Genomic DNA, 22,480 nt, shown 5'->3' with positions numbered 1-22,480 from the left:
AAATAAAGAAGTTTTGAAAAGCAACAAGAAACTACCACACTGACCTAATACTTTACTCCAACCTGGTCCAAAAGACCTTTTTACCATAGCTCAAATTTTCTTTAAACCTGGACCAAATGACATACTGATCATTTCAATGCTTTATTTCCCTTAGAAAACTCTTGATAACTAAAAGATAATGGGCTGATAAAGTGGAAACCTAAGCTATCTATCCAGAAGGAGACAGCTTTCGTTCAATTCATCATTCAAATGCTTAAGGCCTATACTAGTTGCTAGGATGAAAATGAATAAGACTGTCTCTGTCTTCAAAACATAGACAATCAATAGGGAAAACAAACACACCGATAAAAGAATAAGTAAGAACACAGAAAAAGGTCATGAAAAATCTCCTGGAAGGGGTGATTTATGAGGTGACTTCTCAAAAACCTAAAATTCTAAAACAGAAAATCTATAGACATTCACTATCATCTGGTATAACAGAAACTACCCTAACCACATTGTTTTATTCAGTTCAATTAATTAAACAGCATTTATAATTTCTTCTGTAAAACTTACTGGTTGATATCCATGATACTCTATGAGCTCACATATAGTTGACAGATTATACCCTATTACATCATACAACTTGTACCACCTTAGGGCTTGCATGCTTACAAGAATCACTTTGTTTTTTCCTATATTATTCCTGATAGTTGAAGCCATTGCACTATGACATAATAATAATAATAATAATAATAATAATAATAATAATAATAATAAAACATTACAGAACTTATAAAATACAGAAAGAGGACTTCTTCCAACTACAATGAAGTAACTGCACTAGATTTGCCTTTCTACAGAGAGAAAAAAACTACAGAACACTGAACAAAATATTTGGAACAAACATCTTCAAATACTGAACAATATATAGCAACTCTGAGAGAAGTTAGGCATATAATTGCCATGAAGTTCTGTTGGAAGCCATTTTATTTTCCAGATCATGAACAAGATTCCAAGAAAACAGAGTAATCATGCTAAGTTGAGAAGACAGGTCAAAGTTTGGAGAGTATGAGGTGACTCGAGTTGGTGAGGAGAGGACCAGAGAAAGGAAGTTAACAAAGAAAACGTTCCACAAATCACTGGGGTCTCCTGAGTTAAAAATTAAGTAGTGCATTTTTAGGATTAAATTATCCAAAATTGGGCAAATAACAATTACCAAGGAATTGTAGGCCCAATAACTTCTGGAACTCACAAGTGGGAAATGTTCAAATTAACACCCTGCCAACATGAAGATCAGTATTTCTAAAGGAAAACAACAAAATCCAGACACTTGACAATGTAGTATTCACAATGTAAAATAACCAATAAAATAATTATTAAACACATGTCAGCAAAATGGTGGAATAGGAAATCCCAGTCTTTCTCACCCACAGAAACACTGGTTTAATGTTGATAGATCAAAATACCTTTATGAAATTTCCTAAATCCAGTTAAGAAGTAGTAGTACACCAGCAAGCACAATGCCAAGAACAGAAACACTGAAATGAGTAAGAGGAGCAATTTCACTTTACTTATGCCAGCCCCTCCCCCAAAAAAGCACAGCCCACTGAAAGTGAACAGCACAGACTCCTCCCACAGGGAGGTAAGAGGAGAACGGAATGGGTGTCCAACATTTCAACTATTCAGAGGCTGTCCAGGAACTAGTTTCTGCTCACCTCACTTAGAGCACCAACTGAAGTGGCACAATTTGCATGCCTGGGGCCACTGAGAACAAAGAAGAACAGAAGGTGGTTTGCCACTGCTGGAGTAACTGGGAAAAGGTGTTTCTCCCTCAGATGGGAAGGAAAGAAGTAGAATGTGTATCTGGCATTCTAGCTCTTCACGGGGCTGCCTGAAGGATTGGTATCTACCTCACCTGACTTTGGGTGCTGAAGGGAAACTGGCATATTTTGAATGCCTCATGGCTGATAAGACAGTGGGATGGGTTTTGCTGTAGACCAGAGAATCTTCAGTGTCACAGACAAACACCAGAGAGACCAAGACATTACAAACTCCCGAAAAAGGAAATGGCAAGACTCTAATTGGGAAATTGCCCCCCAGAGCCAGAGAAGTTGTATCTATCTGAAAAAGGTTTCAGAGGTACCCAGAATCTACAGTTGGACTGAGAGCTGAGGGTATTCACCTATATTAAACCAGTATGTAAACATTGGGATATGGGGCTGATTCTTCAAAAACATAGACCTCAACATGAAGTTACAAGACAGACGGACACACACATGCACACAGAAATGCAGCCCAAGCACAGGAACAAAATAAATCTCCAGAAGCTGATGCTAAAAACCAGGAATATTAATTATCTAAAAAATAGTTCAAAATACCCATCATAAAGATGCTCTATAAACTCAAGAAAATAATGCACTAAAAAATGAGTATTCCAAGAGATAAAAATATTTTTAAAAGCATACTGAAATTCTAGCACTGAAGAATATAATTACTGACCTGAAAAATTCAAAAGCAGATTTGATCAAGCAGAATAAAGAATTCATTAAATCAAACACAGATCATTTGAAATTATCCAGTCAGAGGAACAAACACAGAAGAAAGTGAAGAAAGCTTAAAGGATTTTTTTTCCCATGAACTCTAGGCTTTTATTTTGGGAATGACAATCATGCAAATGTTATATTCTTATATTCTTCCTTCTCCCTTATTTCTCTTTCCCTACCAAGGCCTTTTTAAGCCTAAGGGATTTATGGGACAAAGTCAAGAAGACCAATACATATATTGTAGGAGATCCAGAAAAAGAAGGGAGAGAGAGAAATGGGTAGAAAGTTTATGTAAAGAAATTATGGCCCAAAAGTTCTTGAATTTAGGGAAGTTATTGGACATCCAAATTGAAGAATCCCAACAGATTCCCTATAGGAGGAATCCAAGGAAATCCACATGCAGAAACCGTATAATCAAACTGTTTAAAGTCAAAGACAAAGGGAGAAATTTAAAAGCAGTAGGAAAAAAGCGGCTCATTATGCACAAAAGGACTCCTTAAGACCATAATCAGATTTCTTGGTAGAAACCTTGCCAGACAATAAAGGAATAGCATGACATATAGAAAGTGCTCATTAAAAAAATGCCAACCAACAATACTATAACTGATTAAAAAACAAAACAAAATTTAAAAAATCTATCCTTTAAAAATTAAGGAGAAATAAAAATATTCTGAGATAAACAAAAACTGAGAGTTCAGCAGTACAAAACCTGAATTATGAAACATGCTAAACAAACAAAAAACCCTATACTACTATATAAAAATATGCAAAAGTTTATAAAGCTTGCTGGTGAAGGTAAATAAACAAGCAAACACAGAATACTGTTATAATGGTGATGTGTAAATCACTTTAAATTTTGTAACATGTTGAAAAGATCAAGTATAAAAAATACTTTAACTACAAAAATAAGTTACTGGACACACAATATAAAAAGAAAATTCTGACACATACCACACAGTAGCCCCTTAAAAATTTATTAGATTAAAATGAGACAAGCAAATGAGAAACCGAATCATAGACTCTGAAATGATGGAATAAACAGAAAAAAACTTTTTAAAAGTATGATTATAAACATTAAAACATTTAAAGGAAAACATGAACATAAAGAAGAGAAAATAAATGATACTTTTTAAATGGTACTTCTAGAGATTAAATATACAATGTCTCAATATTTTTAAAAAATCACTAACTAGACTTAGCAGATAAGATACTGAAGAAAAACAAATCAATAACCTTGAAGAGAAAACAATAAGAACTTCCAAAACTGAAGCACAGAGAGAAAAAAGGCTGTACAACATATAAACATTACCTTGCTGATATGGGGGATAAAATCAGATGGTTTAATAAAGTCCAGAAAGTGTATATGAAGGGACTAGGGAGGCAAAAACGTCTGATGAAGACATAATGAACAAAAATTGTTCAAATTTCATGAAAACTATAATCTCAAAGTCCAAGAAAAGTAATATATCCTAAACAAACACAAACTAAACAGCACCAAAACACATTATAATCAAGCAGTTGAAAATAAGTGATAAATATCATAAAAATAAGCCAGGGAAAAAGATAGAGATCATACATAAAAACAAAGATAAGAATTACCATTTACTTTTTATTAAACAACTGAAGACATGATCCAGCAATTCCACTTCTGGTCAGATACTCAAGAAGTGAAAGCAAGGACTTGAAGAAATATTGATTCATGAATATTCACAACAGCATTATTCACTAAAACCAAAAGATGAGAACAACCCAAGTATCTATTGGCAAACAAATGCATAAACAAAATGATATATGTACAACAGAAAATTATTTCATCTTTAAAAGGAAGGAAATTCTGGCACATGCTATGGATGAACCACGAAATTATTATAAGTGAAATAAGCCAGAAACAAAAAGATCTTGTATTCTCCCAATTACACAGGTACTAGAATAGTCAAATTCATAGATTAAAATACCAGGGATGAGGGAGAAGTAGAATACAAGGGGATTGGGGGGAAGGAAAGTAAAAAATTATTATTTATTGGGTATAGAGTTTCAATTTGGGATGATGACAAAGTTCTGGAGATGGATGCTGATGATGGTGGCACAATAATGTGAATGTACTTAATGTCACAGAACTTAAAATGGTTAAAGTGGTAATATTTTATGCTATGTATATTTTACATTTCACAATAAAAAAGGATACTTGGTCATAATAAGGATACTAAATTGAAAAAAAAGTAAAACCAAAAATACAGCTAAAAGCAATTGAATGATATTCTTTTTAAAATCTGTATTTTTATTTCATATTTCATTTATTTATTTTTTATTGTTGTTCAAGTATAGTTGTCTCCATTTTCACTCCACCATGCCCACTTGCCCCACCCATCTCTGCCTCCTACCCTTGAACCTACCCCTTTTAGCTTTGTCCATGTGTCCTTTATACATGTTCCTTGATGGCTCTTCTTCATTTTCCCCCCACTCTTCCTCTCCCTCCACCCCTCTGGTTACTGTTAGTTTGTTCTTTATTTCAATGTCTCTGGTTACATTTTCCTTATTTGTTTGTTTTATCGATTAGGTTCCACTTATTGGTGAGATCGTATGGTATTTGTCTTTCACCACCTGGCTCATTTCACTTAGCATAATGCTGTCCAGTTCCATCCATGCTGTTGTAAAAGGTAGGAGCTCCTTCTTTGTTTCTGCTGCATGGTATTTCATTGTGTAAATGTACCATAGTTTTTTTAACCACTCATTTACTGGTGGCCACTTAGGTTGCTTCCAGCTTTTGGCTATTGTAAATGGTGCTGCTGTGTACACTGGGGTGCATAGGTTCTTTTGAATTGGTGTTTCAGGATTCTTAGGGGACAATCACAGCAGTGGTATTCCTGGGTCAAAAGTCAGTTCCATTTTTAGTTTTCTGAGGAAATTCTGTACTGTTTTCCATAGTGGCTGGACCAGTCTGCATTCCCACCAACAGTGAACTAGGGTGCACTTTTCTCCACAACCTCTCCAGCATTTGTTGTTTGCTGATTTGTTTATAATGGCTATTCTGACTGGTGTGAAGTGGTATCTCCTTGTGGTTTTAATTTGCATCTCTCTGATGGCTAGTGAAGCTGAGCATCCTTTCATATGTCTCTGGGCCCTCTGTATGTCCTCCTTTGAGAAGTGTCTGTTTAGGTCCTTTGCCTATTTTTTAAATTGGGTTGTTTGTCTTCCTGGAGTGAAGTTGTTTGAGTTCTATACATATTTTGGAGATCAGTAAAACCCTTGCCTGAGGTATATCATTTGCAAATATATTTTCCCATACGGTTGGTTCCTTTTTCATTTTACTGAAGTTTTCTTTAGCCACACAGAGCTTTTTATTTTGATGAAGTCCCATTTATTTACTCTTTCCTTATGTCCCTTGCTTTAGGGGATAGGTCAGTGAAAATGTTGCTGCATGGAATATCTGAGATTTTCCTACCTATGTTCTCCTCCAGGACTTTTATGCCGTCGCTACTTATATTTATATTTAAATCTTTTATCTATCTTGAGTTTATTTTTGTGTATGGTGTAAGCTGGTGGTCGAGTTTCATTTTTTTGCATGTAGCTGTCCAGATCTCCCAACACCATTTGTTGAAGAGGCTGTTTTTACTCCATTTTGTGCTTCTGCCCTCTTAGGTGAATATTAATTGACCATACAGACTTGGGGTTATTTCTGGGCTCTCTATTTTATTGCATTGGTCTATGTTTCTGTTTTTATGCTAGTACCAGACTGTTTTCATTACTGTGGCCTCATAATATAGTTTTATATAAGGTATTGTGATCTCTCCTACTTTGTTCCTCTTTCTCAAAATTGTTGCAGCTCTTAGGGTCATTTATGGTTCCACATAAATTTTTGAAATGTTTTTTCTATATCTCTAAAATATGTCATTGGTATTTTAATAGGGATTGCATTGAATCTATAAATTGCTTTGGGTAATATGGACATTTTGATGATGTTAATTCTTTCAATCCATGAGTGTAGTACATGCTTCCATTTGTTTGTGTCTTCCTTAATTTCTTTCTTCAGTGTTGTGTAGTTTTCTGAGTACATATCTTTTACCTCCTTGGTTAGGTTTATTCCTAGGTACTTTATTTTTCTTGATGCTATAGCAAATGGGATTTTCCCCCTTATTTCTGATTCTGATATTTTGTTGTTGGCATACAAAAATGCCTTAAGTTTTTGAATACTGACTTTTAATCCTGCTGTTTTGCCAAATTCACTTATTAGGTCGAGTAGTTTTTTGGTGGAGTCTATAGAGTGTTCTATGTACACTATCATATCACCTGCAAACAATGACAGTTTTGCTTCTTCCTTTTCAATTTGGATGCCTTTTATTTCTATTTCTTGTCTGATTGCTGTGGCTAGGACTTCCAATACTATGCTGAATAGAAGAGGTGAAAGCAGCGATCCTTGTCTTGTTCCTGATCTTAGTGGGAAAGCTTTTAGTTTTTGCCCATTGAGTATGATGTTGGCTGTAGGTCTCTCATTTATGGCCTTTAGTATGTGGAGGTATGCTCCTTCTACTCCCACTTTGCTGGGTGGTTTCATCATAAATGGGTGCTGTACCTTATCAAATCCTTTTTCCGCATCTATTGATATAATCATGTCATTTTTGTCTTTTGTTTGTCTATGTGATGTATTACATTTATTGATTTGTGAATAATGTACCATCCTTGCATCCCTGAGATGAATCCCGCTTGATCATGGTGTATGATCTTTTTAATATATTGCTGGATGTGGTTTGCCAATATTTTGTTGAGGATTTCAGTGTCTATGTTCTTCAGCGATACTAGCCTGTAGTTTTCTTTGTTATGTCTTTATCTGGCTTTGGGATTAGGATGATGCTGGCCTCATAAAAAGTTTGGGAGTCTTCCCTCTTCTTGGATTTTTAGAATAGTCTGAGAAGGGTAGGGCTTAGCTCTCCCTTAAATGTTTTATAAAATTCTCCTGTGAATCCATTCGGTCCAGGGCTTTTGTATACTGGAAGTTTTTTGATTAGTGCATCGATTTCATCAACTGTTATTGGTCTGGGGAGGCTTTCTGCTTCTTCTTCATTCATTTTTGGGAGATTATATTTTTCTAGAAATTTGTCTGTTTCACCCTGGTTTTCAAATTTCTTGGCATATAGTTCTTCATAGTAATTTCTCACAGTTCTTTGTACTCTGTGGTATCCGTTGTGATTTCTCCTCTTTCATTTCTGATTTTGTTTATTTGAATCCTTTCTCTTTTTTCTTCATGAGTCTGCTTAAAGGCTTGTTGATTTTGTTTCTCTTTTCAAAGAACCAGATCCTAGATTTATTGATCCTTAGGATCATGCTTTTAGTCTCTATGTCATTTAATTCTGCTCTAACCTTGGTTATTTCCTTTCTTCTACTCGCTCTGGGCTTTGTTTGTCATTGTTCCTCCAGTTCTTGTAGATGTAGGGTTAGGTTGTTTATTTGAAATGTTTCTTTTTTAAGTAGGCCTGTATGGCTATGAATTTCCCTCTCAGGACTGCCTTTGCTGTGTCCTGTAAGTTTTGGACTATTATGTGTTTATTTTCATTTGTTTCCAGAAACTTTTTCATTTCTTCCTTTATCTCATTATTAACCCACTCACTGTTTGATAGCATGTGATTCAATCCCTATGAATTTGAGTGTTTTTGAGTTTTTCCTTGAGGTTGGTTTCCAGTTTCAGACCCTGTGGTCCAAGAAAATGCTTGATAAGATTTCAACTTTCAAGAATTTGTTGAGGCTGGTTTTGTGTTCTATTATGTGGTCTATGTTTGAAAACGTCCCGTGTGCATTCGAAAAGAACGTGTACTTTTTTTCTTTGGTATGAAAATGAAGTCCATTTGATCTAGGGCATTGTTCAATGTCGCAATATCTTTGTTGATACTTTGTTTGAAAGATCTACCTATTTTTGACAGTGGGCTGTTAAAATCCCCTAGAATAAGTGTGTTGCTGTCTATATCCTTCTTGAAATCCTCCAAGATTTTCCTTATATATTTGGGTGCTCCTATGCATATATGGATACATATATGTTTACAATGTTTATGTCTTCTTGATGGATTCTTCCCTTGAGTATCAAGAAGTGTCCTTCAGCGTCTCTTTTTATGGCCTTTGTTTTGAAGTCTATTTTGTCTGACGTAAGTATTGCTACACCAGCTTTTTTTTCCTGTCCATTTGTTTGGAATATTCATTTCCAACCCTTCACTTTCAGTCTGTGTAGGTCTTTTTTTTTTTTTTTTTAGGTGGGTCTCTTATAGGTAGCATATGTGAGGGTCATGTTTTCTTATCCATTCAGCTACCCTATGTCTTTTGATTGGAGCATTTAATCCATTCATATTTAATGTTATTACTGATAGGTATTTATTCATTTCCCCCACTTTGTACCTGTGTGTGTGTCTCTCTCTCTTACTTTTTTTCTTCCTCTTCTTGTAGCAGTCCCTTTTGCCTATCTTTTAGTGTTGGTTTGGTGGGGGTGTTTTCTTTCAGCTTTCTTTTGTCTGGGAAACTCCTTATTTTGCCTTCCATCTTAATTGAGAACCCTGCTGGGCAGAGTAGTCTTGGTTGCAGTCCTTTGCTTTTCATTACTTGGAATATTTCTTGCCATTCTCTCCTGGCCTTTAGTCTGTCTGTTGAGAGATCAGCTGAAAGCCATATCAGGGCTCCCTTGTATGTTACTTCCTGTTTCTCCCTTGCTGCTTTTAAGATTCTCCCTTTGTCTTTAAAAGTTGGCATTTTAATTATGATGTGTCTTGGAGTAGGCCTCTTTGGGTTCATCTTGATTGGGACCCTCTGCGCTTCCTAAACTTGAGTGGTTTTTCCCTTCAAGTTCAGAAAGCTTTCTCTCATTTTTTTTAAACAGGGTATCTATCCCTTGCTCCTTTTCTTCTTCTGGTATTCCTATGATTTGAATGTTGTTGCATTTCATGTTGTCTTGCAGTTCCCTTAAGTTATCTTCATATTTTTTTAGTCTTTTTTTGTGCAGGTTCTCTATCTGGGTATTTCTACCTTGTCTTCCAGCTCACTAATTTGGTTCTCTGCTTTATCCAGCATGCTTGTAATTCCTTCTAGTATGTTTTTATTTCAGAAATTGTATTCTTCATTTCTTCCTAGTTTTTGTTTATAGTTTCTATTTCCTTTTTCGTATTGTTGTAGTTTTCACTCAGTTTCTTACAGTTGTCTGAATTCCTTGAGCATCTTTATAATGATTCTTTTGAATTCTTTATCTGATAGTTTGCTTGCCTCCATTTCATTTAGCTCTTTTAGTGGGGAGTCTTCCATCCCTTTTGATTGCAGGTTCTTTCCTTGTCTCCCCATTTTAGGTGACTCTTTAGGTGTTTCTGTGATTCCTGATGCTCTGCTTTGCTAGCTGTCTTTATAGGATGAACTTCTATGGTAGGAGTTCTGTGGGACTCAGTGGTGTGGTCTCTTTGATCTCCTTGTCTGGATGTTCTAGGGTTGCTCTTTCCTCCATTTGTGTGGGTTCTCCTGTTGTACTTAGGTTTTACCTGTTAGTGGCTCCTTTGTTGGTGGGTTACCTCCTCCAGCAGGTTTACTAGTATTTATAACTCCCACCTTATCTTGTATGTGATCAGGGGCTGGGCAAAGGCAAAATGGATTATGATAGCAGCACAGTATTTTATGGGATTTAAAGTACCAACAAGAAGAAAACAGGGGATGCTTTGGAGAAGTACAGCAATAACTGTGACATTTCACCCAACTAGCCACTTTTTATAAAAGGTGAAAAAGAGATAAGACTCTTATTAGAGGGGAAAAAGAATGTGAGCTGACTTCAGAAAGCAGAGTGCTTATGCGAGGTTAGATGGTGAAATAAGTAAGAGCAAGGGATAGAAACTTGGCATAGTGTGCGAGAGAATAAAGTTAACCACAACAGTAATAACACTCAGGAAAATAGTGAAATGGACCAAGATCAGGGAAGGGTGCTGTGTGGGAATTGGAATAATAATACTATGACAAGAAATATATGATTGTCTGTTTTTAAACATCCTCTGCAATCTTTGGCTTCCAAACTTCATATAAGCTGGAATGCTGTTGTGTGTTCACTGTGTTCTTCAGAAAATTGGCTAGGTGTCCCAGCTGGGTGCATGAGCAAGTAGGTTCTGCTCCCACCTACCATGCTGCCCCCTTCTATCCTGAATAACATCCTTAAAGTTCTAGAAAGAAAAAAAGTCCATCTAGAATTCTATATTAGTGAAAATATCCTTCAAAAGTGAAGGCAAAATAAAAACAGTTCTAGACAAAAGCTGACAGGATCCAACCTCAGCAAATAAGCTCCTACTAAATGAAGGACTTCAGGCTGAACAAGTATGATATTAGGTAAATGATTTAGCCAGTGTCGACCCCAGGTGTTCAGATTCCAAATCCTAAATCCTTACTACTATATCTCAGTATCTTTTTTGAGATTGAGAAAGTGGGATTGTGACAAATGTTCCTGTTCTAACAGTACTCCAGTATGGTTTCTAAAGATTATATTTAAGTCAATTCAAGTTACTGAATTTAGGTAGTATACCTAGTATGTAAGACCTAACTGTATATCTCAGAACACATTCATTTTTGTTTGCCAGCATATATTCCAAATTGTATAGTTTGTTATTTACCTATTTCAAAACTATCTATCATGACACCCATTAAATGTATATTTATTTTTTGTTAAAGAAAAGAACTGGGGATGAAAAATACAGATTTTTTTCTCATAAAGTCATCCATTACTGCAATTTGATTTGAATCATGTATCTAGAAATGATTTAGATATTATATTTGTAAAGTTTAAAATGTTAAAGTCCTTGACCATTTTTAGATAGTTCCAATTTAATAGTATACATTTATTATATACACACAATGATATATTTTTAACTTTATTTATATTGTTGACACTATTAGAAATGTCTCCATTTTCCCCCTCTTGGCCTGCCTCCACCTAGCTCCTGTCTCCCTTCCCTCTGGCCATGATCACACTGTTGTTTCTGTCTATGGGTTATGAATATATGCTTTTTGGCTAATCCTTTCACTTTCTGTATTAGACTTTTTTAGATCAAACATATTGCTCTTTTGTAGTTGAAATTTATGAATTTTAAAGTTTTAAGTTTTAATTAACAATTATATAGTACCTTCTTTTTTAAGCCACATATACATTATTTTATTGTTTCACAGCTACTCCCAGATCTAAAGGACACACATTCCTCCAGATCTGGGAGCAAGCCATGAATGAGGTACTCTGTCCTATATGGACAACCACTCTAGAAATACTGCCAGCTCCTCATACCTTTTCAAAGTTACCGAAAGGAAAAGTCTATAGAGCAAAAGCAAGAAAAATGACAAAGCAAATTGGTTCTTTCTACTGGCATTAAAATTATTTTCTGGCCTATAGTCTCAACTATTTTTTTATCCTTACCTGAGGATATGCGTATTGACTTTTAGAGAGAGAAAGAGAGAGGGAAACATCAATGTGAGAGAGGAACATCAACTGGTTATCACCTGTACACACCCCAATCGGGGATTCAACCTGCAACCTAAGTATGTGCCTTCACCAGGGATCAAACCCACAACCTTTTGGTATACAGGGCATCACTCCAACCAGCTGAGCCACCCAGTCAGGTACAGTCTCATTCCTTTTAAAGTCTATGCTCCCATGCACATTTCTTTCTTTTTAAAAAAATTTTTTAAAATTACCATTGACATACAATATTACATTAGTTTCAGATGTACAACCCAGTGATTAGACATTTATATAACTTACAAAGTGATAATCCCAATACATATAATACTCATTTGATGCCATACATAATTATTACAATACTACTGACTATATTCCCTATGCTATACTTTACATCCCCATGATTTTTCTGTAACTACAAATTTGTACTTCTTAATTGCTTCATCTTTTTCACCATCCCACCAAGCCCTCTCCTATCAAGCAACCATCAAAATGTTCTCTGTATCTGTGAGTCTTTTCTCTTGCACTTATTTGTTTTTTAGATTCCACATATAAGGGAAATCATCTGGCATTTGCCTTTCTCTGTCTGACCCACTTGTCTGACCCACTTCACTCAGCACAATATCCTCTACCGCACAGGTGGCAAACACAAGGCCCTCCACCTTGTTTTATCCAGCCCAGCACCTTTCTACCCAGCGGCAGTGCCAAGTTCTTGCTCTTGTAGTTACATTTATACAGTCCTAAAATTACATTCAGCCCTTTGAAGGCAACCATGAGGCTGATATGGTCCCTGGTGAAAATGAATTTGACAGCCCTGTTACTGGATCCATCCATGGTATTGCAGGTGGCAAGATTTCATTTGTTTTTATGGCTGAATCATATTTCATTGTACATATGCACCACTTCTTATCTATTCATTTATTGATGGGCACCTAAGCTGCTTCCATATTTTGGTTATTGTAAATAATGCTGCAATGAACATATGAATGTATTTGTCTTTTCAAATTTGGTGTTTTGGGTTTCTTCAGATAAATACCCAGAAGTGGAATTGTGGAGCCCTTCTTCATCTCATTTTATGGCCTTTGCTTTAAAGTTTATTTTGTCTGGTATCAATATTACTACCCCAGGTTTTTTGTTTTTATGAACTATCTTTTTCCATCCCTTTACTTTCAGTTTGTGTCTTTCAATCTAAAATGAGTCACTTGTAAACAGCATATCTAATGGTCTTATTTTCTTATCCATTCAGCCACCATATGTGTTTTGATTGGAGCATTTACCCATTTTCATTTAAAGTAATTGTTTACAGCTATGTATTTATTGACTTTTATTATTCATATTTTTTACCTTTTTTCACTTCCTTTTAAAAAATGACTCTTTAACATTTCTTGTAATACTGGTTTGGTGATGATGAATTTCTTTAGCTCTTTCTTGTCTGGGAAGTTCTGTATTTGTCCTTCAATTCTAAATGATAGCTTTTCTGGGTAGAGTAATCTTGGTTGTAGGTCCTTGCTTTCCATCACACTGAATATTTTATGCCCACCCCTTCTGGCTTGAAATGTTTCTGTTGAGAAATTAGCTGACAGACTAATTGGAGCTCCCTTGTAGGTAACTAATTGCTTTCTCTTGCTGCTTTTACAATTCTCTCTACCTTTAATCTATGGCATTTTAATTATGATGTATGTTGGTATGGGCCTCTTTGGGTTCATGTTGTTTGGGAGTCTGGGTCTCCCAGACTTGTATTTCTATTCACCAGGTTAGGGAAGTTTTCTGTCATTATTGTTTCAAATAGGTTTCCAATTTCTTGCTCTCTCCCTTCTCCTTCCAGCATTCCCATGATGCAAATGTTGGTAGTCTTTAAGTTGTAACAGAGGCTCCTTAAACAATCCTCATTTTATTGTATCTTCTTTTTAAGAGAACTTTAAATTTCACTTCTTAGGGAAAAATATTTCTGCTCATTTAACAATTAAAGAAAAGATAGAAAAATATTTAAAAATTAAATGGCAAGCCATATGCCTATATCCTCTGACAAGATAACTCATAATTAATTTAGATAGTCATTGCTATTGATCCTGATCTCAGCATAAACAAGAAAAGTTCAATAACTTTTATTTTTGGTTTCCAAACTTGAGAATAATTATAGATCATTTCATTATACTCCTTATATGGAACAGCAAAGGCATAAGAATAATAATTTTACAGAACTAAAATCCTGGCACTTAGTACATTTATAACTTTGAAATTGTCATGAAATTAAAATCTGTGACAAAAGCAAAATCCTAGCATAGGGGAGATGCTGTCAACATGTAAATTTTTGATTTAGATATATTGGGGCTCAAAAATTACAAATACTGTACCAATAAAAATATATAAGTTTTTTTTACATAATACTCCAAATCATCTTCTTAGTCTTTTGGGGGGAACATGATTACAAAAAGTAGCAAAACACAAGTTAAAGAAAAAACCTAACTTGCTCATCAATGTTTAACCTGAATAGTATAATTGATTCTGAGGGTGAAAAGGAATAATATCTTCTTAAACATTCAAACCATGAAACAACTTCTCAACTTCTTCAAATACAGTCTTTTGTCTTCTTTGAAGTCAGACTAAGCCAAAAGGCAATTTTACAAGGGGGAACACACACATACACACAGAATTTATTTATAAAAATTGTGTATTTATTCTTACAGTTTAGACGTCAGTCACCTTCAAAGTACTTTCTATTTGATGCAGTTGAGACATTTTTATCCACTGCTCCACACAGTTTTTGATCTTGTTGATTTTGATGCCTTTTAGTGCTTCTGCCATTTTTGGTTTCACCATTCCATATCCAAAAAACATTTCCCTTTGAGGATTTATTCATCCAGGAAACAATAAAGTTGCCCAGGGCAAAATCGAATAAATAGGGAGCGTGGGGCATGGGGTGGGAGGCATGCTGTTTTTGGTCAAACACTCAGCACAGTGTGGGCAGGTGTGCTCATAATTAACACATCATGAGATGGAGAGATGTGTTTACATCTTCAAAAATATTCACTGAACCTGAATGCAGCCTTTCACAGCAATGCCAGCTGCTGCACTGATACAGATGGGTTCCTAGAACACTCACCTAGTGGGGGAAGATTGTATTACGAGGGGCCCACCCTTCAGAAGATAATTCCAGTTTTTGTGGGCTCCCCCCTTGTAAATGCACCTGCGTAGGACCCTACAGTTCCATTATTTAAAAAATCCCTCAGGAAATTGCTAAGCATTTACTACTTATTATAGCCAAAGGACAAAAAGTACCCTTTCTACTCCTCTTTTCCTTCTTTCTTCCCTACCTCTCATCCTCTTCTTTGTTCCTCAGTCTAGATCCCTCTCTCTCGAACTCTGTCTCTGTCAGAGCGCCTTCTTGTCCATTTTACCTGGCATTATTTCTAAGCCCAGCCGCTCCTTGCTAAGGGTCCTACATACCCTCTTCATCATCTTAAACTAGTATTAGTGTTTGTCAGTAGCTTTTCCCCACTACAGTTTATCCCACTATTGTTGCTACATTAATGTCTCTTAAAACTTGTCTATTAACAATCTCCTGCTTCAAAACCTCTAAGCTCACCACTGCCTAGACATTAAACTCTCAACACCTTAGCACAGTATGTAAGATCTTTTATGTCAGGACTGCGACCCTTTTTGGGAAGCCAGTCTTTTCCGCTAATATTCTCTTTCTTTTCTTCACCATTCCTCAGCCTCATATTATATGCAATAATAATAACTAACATTTATTGATAACTTACTATGTGCCAAATATTTTCTACACAAGATATTTATTTTACAAAGTTAAGTGCCAAGCACTGCTCTAAGCATTTAACAAAAATAACTTATTTAATCTTCATAAGAACCCTGTGAAATAGGTACTATCAGTATCCCAATTTTACATATGAGGAGATCTAACCCAATACACACACACAAGCACACATACTCATACACTACTAGTCAGACTAGAAGGAAGTATATCAGTTCCTCAAATAGTTAAAGACAGAGTTACCATATGATCCAGAAATTTTACTCCTACGTAAATACCCTTCAGAAGTGAAAACATATTCTACCCCCCAAAATGTACACACATGTTCACAGCAATATCACTCACAACAGCCAAAAATTAGAACCAACCTAAGTAGCCATCAATAGATAAATGAATAAATAAGATGTGGTATACACTCCATACAACAGAATATAAATTTGCCATGAAAAGAAATGAAGTACTGATTCATGGTACCACACAGATGAACTTTGAAAACATTATGCAACAAGAACAAAGACTGTCACAAAAGACTACATAAGATTCCACTCTTATGAAGTGTCCAGCTCAGGCAAATCTATAGACAGAAAGTAGCCTGGCAGTTGCCTGGGGCCAGGGAATATGGAGAAAGTGGAAGGTGACTGATGAACAGCATGGAGTTTCTCATGAAGCAATAAAAATTGTGGGGAATCAGACAGTGGTGATGACTGAACAACCTTGGGAATATACTTAAAACCACTGAGTTGTACATGTTAAATTGTTAAATTTATTATATTATCATAAATTGATTAAAATCATGAAATTGGTAAATTAATAATTTAATTTAGTAGGTTAAAATGTTCAGCAAAGGAGACAGACAGATCTAGAAGCAGAATACTTCCTATTCGTTGCTTAGAAATAATAGCTGAATTCTCTAAAACATCTGATTTCATAGATAAATACTACCAATGCCAAATGATTTGAACAAAGTTTTGATACAAAAGGAAGCCAGAAATCAATTCCTTTCAGATAACAGAAACAACTAGAAGACTCAGAGTACCTATAAGAAAAGGATGCTCAGATAACACTCACCTCTTCCACAAGAGACCAGTACTTGCAGTTACTGCAGACGCACCCAGGAAAGCCACCACCATTAGTCGCCGCCTGATCTGAGTGGGCTGTGACCCTCCATGGTACCATCGAGAACCCAGGGCCAGTTCTGCCAGTGCAGAAAGTGATTTAAGACGAAACATCCTGTGAACAAAAAGTAGAAATGTTACTCCTAACTAGTGGTAGGACAGTGGTGATGATATTGATGATGATGACCGTATCAACTTCACCAACAAATGTAAGTACTTACTCAGTGGCAGACAGTATTTTAAACACTTTGCAATACCAAGTATCCCATTTAGTACTCAGCACAATTGTATGAGAACTATTTACAAACCTGATATATCAGTCAAGGTACAATTAGAAGACAAGAAACCACATAGTAATTTTCACAGGGAAAAATTAATATACAGCATTATTAATTACAATAGGGGACTAAATACTAAGAGGTATACAGACAGCAGATATGGAGAGCAGCTACTACTTTGAGGACCAATGCTGACCAACAAGAGAATAAATCTATAAAGGGGTTACTCCCAGCATAGCTGAGATCTAGACCTTGTGGTGAGGACACAGGCGTGGAAATCTGAGAAATATAAGTGCCACACCAAAAGAACTCACTGTAAAGCCATCTGCTGGAACTCATGCCAGTGGAACTCAGGAAGGTGCCCATGGGGAGATGCCATAGTATGAAACTCATTCAGAAACTGCATGTAGGAGTGTTGCCACTAGAACTCCCTAGGAGTCGAGTGCCACTGGGTGTCCCACATGCTGCTGCGGGCCACTACATGCAATAAAGATCACACTAGAATCAGGGAGTAACACCTCTTCCTTCTCTAGTCTCCCTCTGGTCCCACTACTGACAAAGCTCAAAAGCTGGCAAGGGAGAAATATCCAATAAAACAAATAAGACAATGAAAGATGAATTTAGAGCTTAAAAGCAACAATTTGATAAGTGGCACATCCATTTTACAGATGTGGATACTAAGATACAGTGACTTGCTGAAGACTGTATAGCTAGAAGCGGTAGATCCTGAATCTGAACCAAGAGTACACACACTCACGCGCCCAGTTTTTAACTAGGACACTTTGCTGCCCCCTACACTTCGTAATGCTGATACGACTCTTGTTAAAGTAATTCAAGTGTAATTAAATCTTTTCTCATGCGCAGGCCCTTGGAAGCCCTCCTCCCCACCAGATTTCTTTTGTTTCATACTTACAACGTCACCTCTTTAATTTTTTGTTTTAATTCAGAAACATCTGAATTAGGTCATACTGTTCAATGAACATTCACTCTCCCACCCTCACCCCACAGGCAAATAATACTTTTCTTTTTATTTTGGGTGTGTACCTTGCTCAATGCTTAGCTTTGACCAATAAACTGTGGGCCAGTTCCATGAAATTCTTTTAAGAGCTATTGCTGTTGGACATCTTGCGCCCCTGCACTCTACCAAGAGCAGATAATGCCCCAGGTAGTCCTGGGTTCTACAATGAACAGACCTCAGCAGAGAGGCAAGTAATGTCGAGCCAGGTAAGCAAGCTGAGCACAGCCAACCTACTTAATGTTAGTGAGAAATAAATGTTTATTATTATAAGCCCCCAAATTTGTGGGGGCATTTACTGCCACAGCAAAAGTTCATTAATCCAGCATCTAAGAGAATTAATGGGAAGTTCCCATTCAACAAAAATTAAGTTCCTACTATTCAGCCCTACAAGAGACCTAAAAGGCCAAAAATTTTTCTTTACATTCTAATTGGACAAGATACACATGAAACATTTCTGAAATGATACATTTCCATTCTGAGTACATATAAATATATTGGATATAGATGTTTGAGAATTAAATAATTAAGAAAGACCAGGTTAGTCAGCAAAGACTTTTCTTTAGTATTGAACCTCAGCATGGTATAGATTTTGATCAAGTGACAGAAATATCAGGGGCATCCCAAAAGACTTAGGATCATCTCTGGTACCTCATTCCATTTCACAGAAGGTGATATTTTTCCTTTAGACGATGATCTTGAGGCCAGAGTAGAATCCCTCACTCTTTTATTTCACTAAGCAGAATGAAAGAAAAACAGGTATTTCTTTCTGGTTGCATGACTTTCAAATCAAAGTATCCACGCTCTACCCCTTTAGTTCCCTGCTTCCTAATTTAAATTATCTCGTACCTTGTACATATCTTCCTATGGCCATTAACATATTTGTTCATATATAAGTTTTCTTCCCCTACTTGGCTCTGAGCTTCCCTTTAAAGCCAAAAGTATAGTCAGCCAAGATGGAGGCCTATGTAGACATGCTTCACCTCCTCACACAACCATAAGAAGGATCACAACTAACCTCAGAGCAAAAAACAACCAGAACTGCCAGAAAATCAAACTGTATGGAAGTCCAACAACTGAGTATTTAAAGGATATTCACCCAGACGGGTAGGAGGGGCAGAGAGGACATAGTGTGGCAGCAGTAGTGAGGCAGTGGTTGCGGCGGCCAGTGGAAAGGACAGTCCCACATCACACGTGGCAGATAAAAACCAGAAGGGACTCCTGGGCAGTGGTGGCTGTGGCCAGAGGAAAGGGAGGTACCACATCATGCATGACAGATAAAAACCAGAAGGGACTCTTAGGGAGCAAGTGATCCCAGCTCCAGGCCAGACAGCATAGCCTAGGGTTCCAGCACAGGGAAAATAAAGCCTCGTAACTTCTGGCTGTAAAAACCAGTGGGGGTCGGGGTGACGAAAGAAACAGCCAGTCTCTTGGAAGAGGTCATATAAAGAGCCCCCACGGAACATATGCAAACCGACCTACTCTGAGAACCACCACCAGGTCAACAGCTAGAGGGGTGTTGGCTACATATAAGAAGTAGGTGAAATGACTAGAAACATAGATGGGTTGCTTCCTGTATGCGCTCTGACCATGGACTGGACCTACAACCCAGGCATGTGACCTGACTGGGAATCAAACCTGCGACCTTTTGCTTTGCTGGACGACACCCAACCAACTAAGCCATACCAGTCAAGGCCCGAGAAGGTTTTTTTTTCTACCCAACATTTTGCTTTCTAATGATTGGTTATACTTTCAAAATACTTAAATACATTATTCATTCATTATATTACAGAAAAGAATCTTTTAATTTAAACAGCAACAAAGTTCTCAGAAATATCCCAGAAGTGTTTCATCTTCACACTCTACTGGAGAACAAGATTACACATCATTCTGTCATATTTACCCTTCTGAATACAGAAAAAAAATCCCTGAAATTATAAATGAATTATAATGGTAAACATGTCAAAAATTCATATGAAAAATGACAGTATGCCCAATTCAACTGCAATATAATGACATAATTACCTCATTGTTTCACAACACAGATGAATACACCTTTTCTTAATCTATTTTACTAAATCTACAACCTGGAACAACTTATTAAGTACATACTGGGGAGTAATACAAACATAAACAAGTATAATTATTTCAATGATATTTGCAATGCTTCTTTGCAAAGGGTGTGTGATATCCCCAAGTGATGTGCAATGTACAAAAATAACAGTTTCCATGAACATAGGAGAAAAACAAAAATATGAGCATCTGCTATTGCTGTATTTAAGATATATGGATTTCTGAGGGCAGGCTTAAGCTGTTTCAGATTAGCTGGCCAAGTTATTCCTTGTACAGACTACAAGAACTATTATAATTAACACATTTTCATAATTGATTTCATATTCATAATTAAAAACCCCACAGAGCTCACTAACTGGGCTTATGTATCTGCCTTAAAGCTTAAACATGAATACTGAGTCTAATATAATATATGAAACCCAATACAATAATTTGGACATTAAACACATTCAAATATTTATTGATTTAAATAGAAATATGTTAAGTTAAATAATACCAAATAATGATAAATGTAATGACTATATAATAGATAGGCTATTAGACTAGAAATGAAGATAATGAATTTTCTGAATTGTTTTTATCATTGTTTCTAAGTGTCTTAGCATGACAAACAATTTCTGTTCTATTTCTTGGACAACTTTCCCTAAGGCTCAAATGAAATTCCACCTCATCCATAAGAGTTAGGGAAAATCATTATCACTCTTCATTTCTTTCCTCTGAATTTCTATACAATTAAAATACTGTACCACTTATTATGGTACCTTTTTATTAAATTGTTTTAATGTATACTTGTCAACTTGCCAAGGAGATCACAAATCAATTACACTAGAGCAGATACCAAAAAAAACTTAGGTTCAACTAAGTAACCAGCTTTAACTAAGACTCTATTCTGGAAGATACAAAGCACAGGCAGTACTTATTGCTATGTTTTTTCTGGCTTTAAGAGTTTATTTCAGAAAAACCAAATGTAAAAGTATCTTGTATTTTTTGTTAGAAGTAAACCATCCTGAATGGTTATTAATGACATAGCATCCTACATTAGCCTAACTGGTTTAAGCAAATTTCACATAATCCAAAATGTCCAACTGTCATTACTTCATTTAAGTCATTCGCTATTTATTGAGCAAGGCATTGTGAGGGCACTGCAAAAGGCACAAAAATAAGCAAGACACACTCTACCTTCTAACACCTTATAATCTGGTAGGGATTATACGGCCTATTCACATCATAAGGCAAGACAGGAAAAAAAGTAAGAGCTACAAGAACTTATTAACAGGGATTCAAAGAAAGAAAATATTGCAATAGGTTAAAAGTTGGAAATGTCTCAAGAAAGTCTCCTAGGAAGATGATTTACTTAGGGTAGAAAAAAAGATAAGCATTTTCTACCCAAACAGAAGAGTTTGGCTGATTGTATTATCTTAGAAGACTTGGTTTTTTTTTGCTTTGTCATTTCATCTGAGGAATGGAATATGCTACTGGAAATATCTTAGGCTTTAATTATGCCAAATAATTTTTAAAAGATCTGCATACATTTACTTTAAATGAAATTAATCAGCTTGAAAGTTCTGCACTGAAGACACCAGCATGACTGCCAAAATACAGTAGAGATTAACATTCACGTCTAGAAAAGATGCATTTTCATACCTCAGAGTGATATTACTGACAACAAATGAGGAAAGCTCACACTTCAGCTAACTCTGTTCAGCAAAGAACTATTTTAAATAATCTGGGTGAGAATGCAAAGTTAATTTAAGTCATACAAGTCTCTAACAGTAAAAATAATCACTGTAGGAACAAGAATCATCTCACAGAAATGTTAAGTTTGACACAGAACTTTTGCACATATTCATGCTAAATGAAGATGCTACGGAAAATGTCAATATTCTACAGAACTCAACTTTCTGATACTCTGAACGTTGCTTCATCTATCAAGCACCTCCATGGTTCACTTTCTCAAAACACACACACACACACACACACACACACACACACACACACACACACACCCGCCCCATACAGCTTTTTTACTGCAATAATAAAACCTGAAACTTATGGCTGGTGAAGGAATAAGCAAAGAGTGGCAATTTCCTTTCCTGAATAACTGCACTGAAAGCAAAGTGTGGAGGAGGAAAAAAAAAGTAAATCAACCAAAGAAACAGTCTATTTAAAAAATAACACCCAGGAAGCTACAGAAACAATGATGACCATTATAAATTTTCTAAAACCTCCAGGATGAGCTAATGTGTTGAGATCTGCA

General features: G+C 36.1%; 1 protein-coding gene across 4 annotated transcripts in view; it reads right to left on the bottom strand.

Annotated features, from left to right (window-relative positions):
- The window catches only part of MICU1 (mitochondrial calcium uptake 1), a 231,387-nt gene that overhangs the window by 175,617 nt on the left and 33,290 nt on the right, over positions 1-22,480 (bottom strand). For all 4 annotated transcript variants that reach the window (XM_045842201.1, XM_045842198.1, XM_045842199.1 and 1 more), the window contains exon 2: positions 16,811-16,972. In XM_045842201.1, the coding sequence (XP_045698157.1) occupies positions 16,811-16,971 (161 nt within the window). In that variant the 5' untranslated portion in view covers position 16,972. The remainder of the gene's footprint in view (positions 1-16,810; positions 16,973-22,480) is intronic.

This window comes from Phyllostomus hastatus, unplaced genomic scaffold (genome assembly GCF_019186645.2).
Source record: "Phyllostomus hastatus isolate PE091 unplaced genomic scaffold, TTU_PhHast_1.1 phas_contig_38, whole genome shotgun sequence".
NCBI classification, from domain to species: Eukaryota; Metazoa; Chordata; class Mammalia; order Chiroptera; family Phyllostomidae; genus Phyllostomus; species Phyllostomus hastatus.
This window is presented reverse-complemented; position numbering and strand designations above follow the sequence as displayed.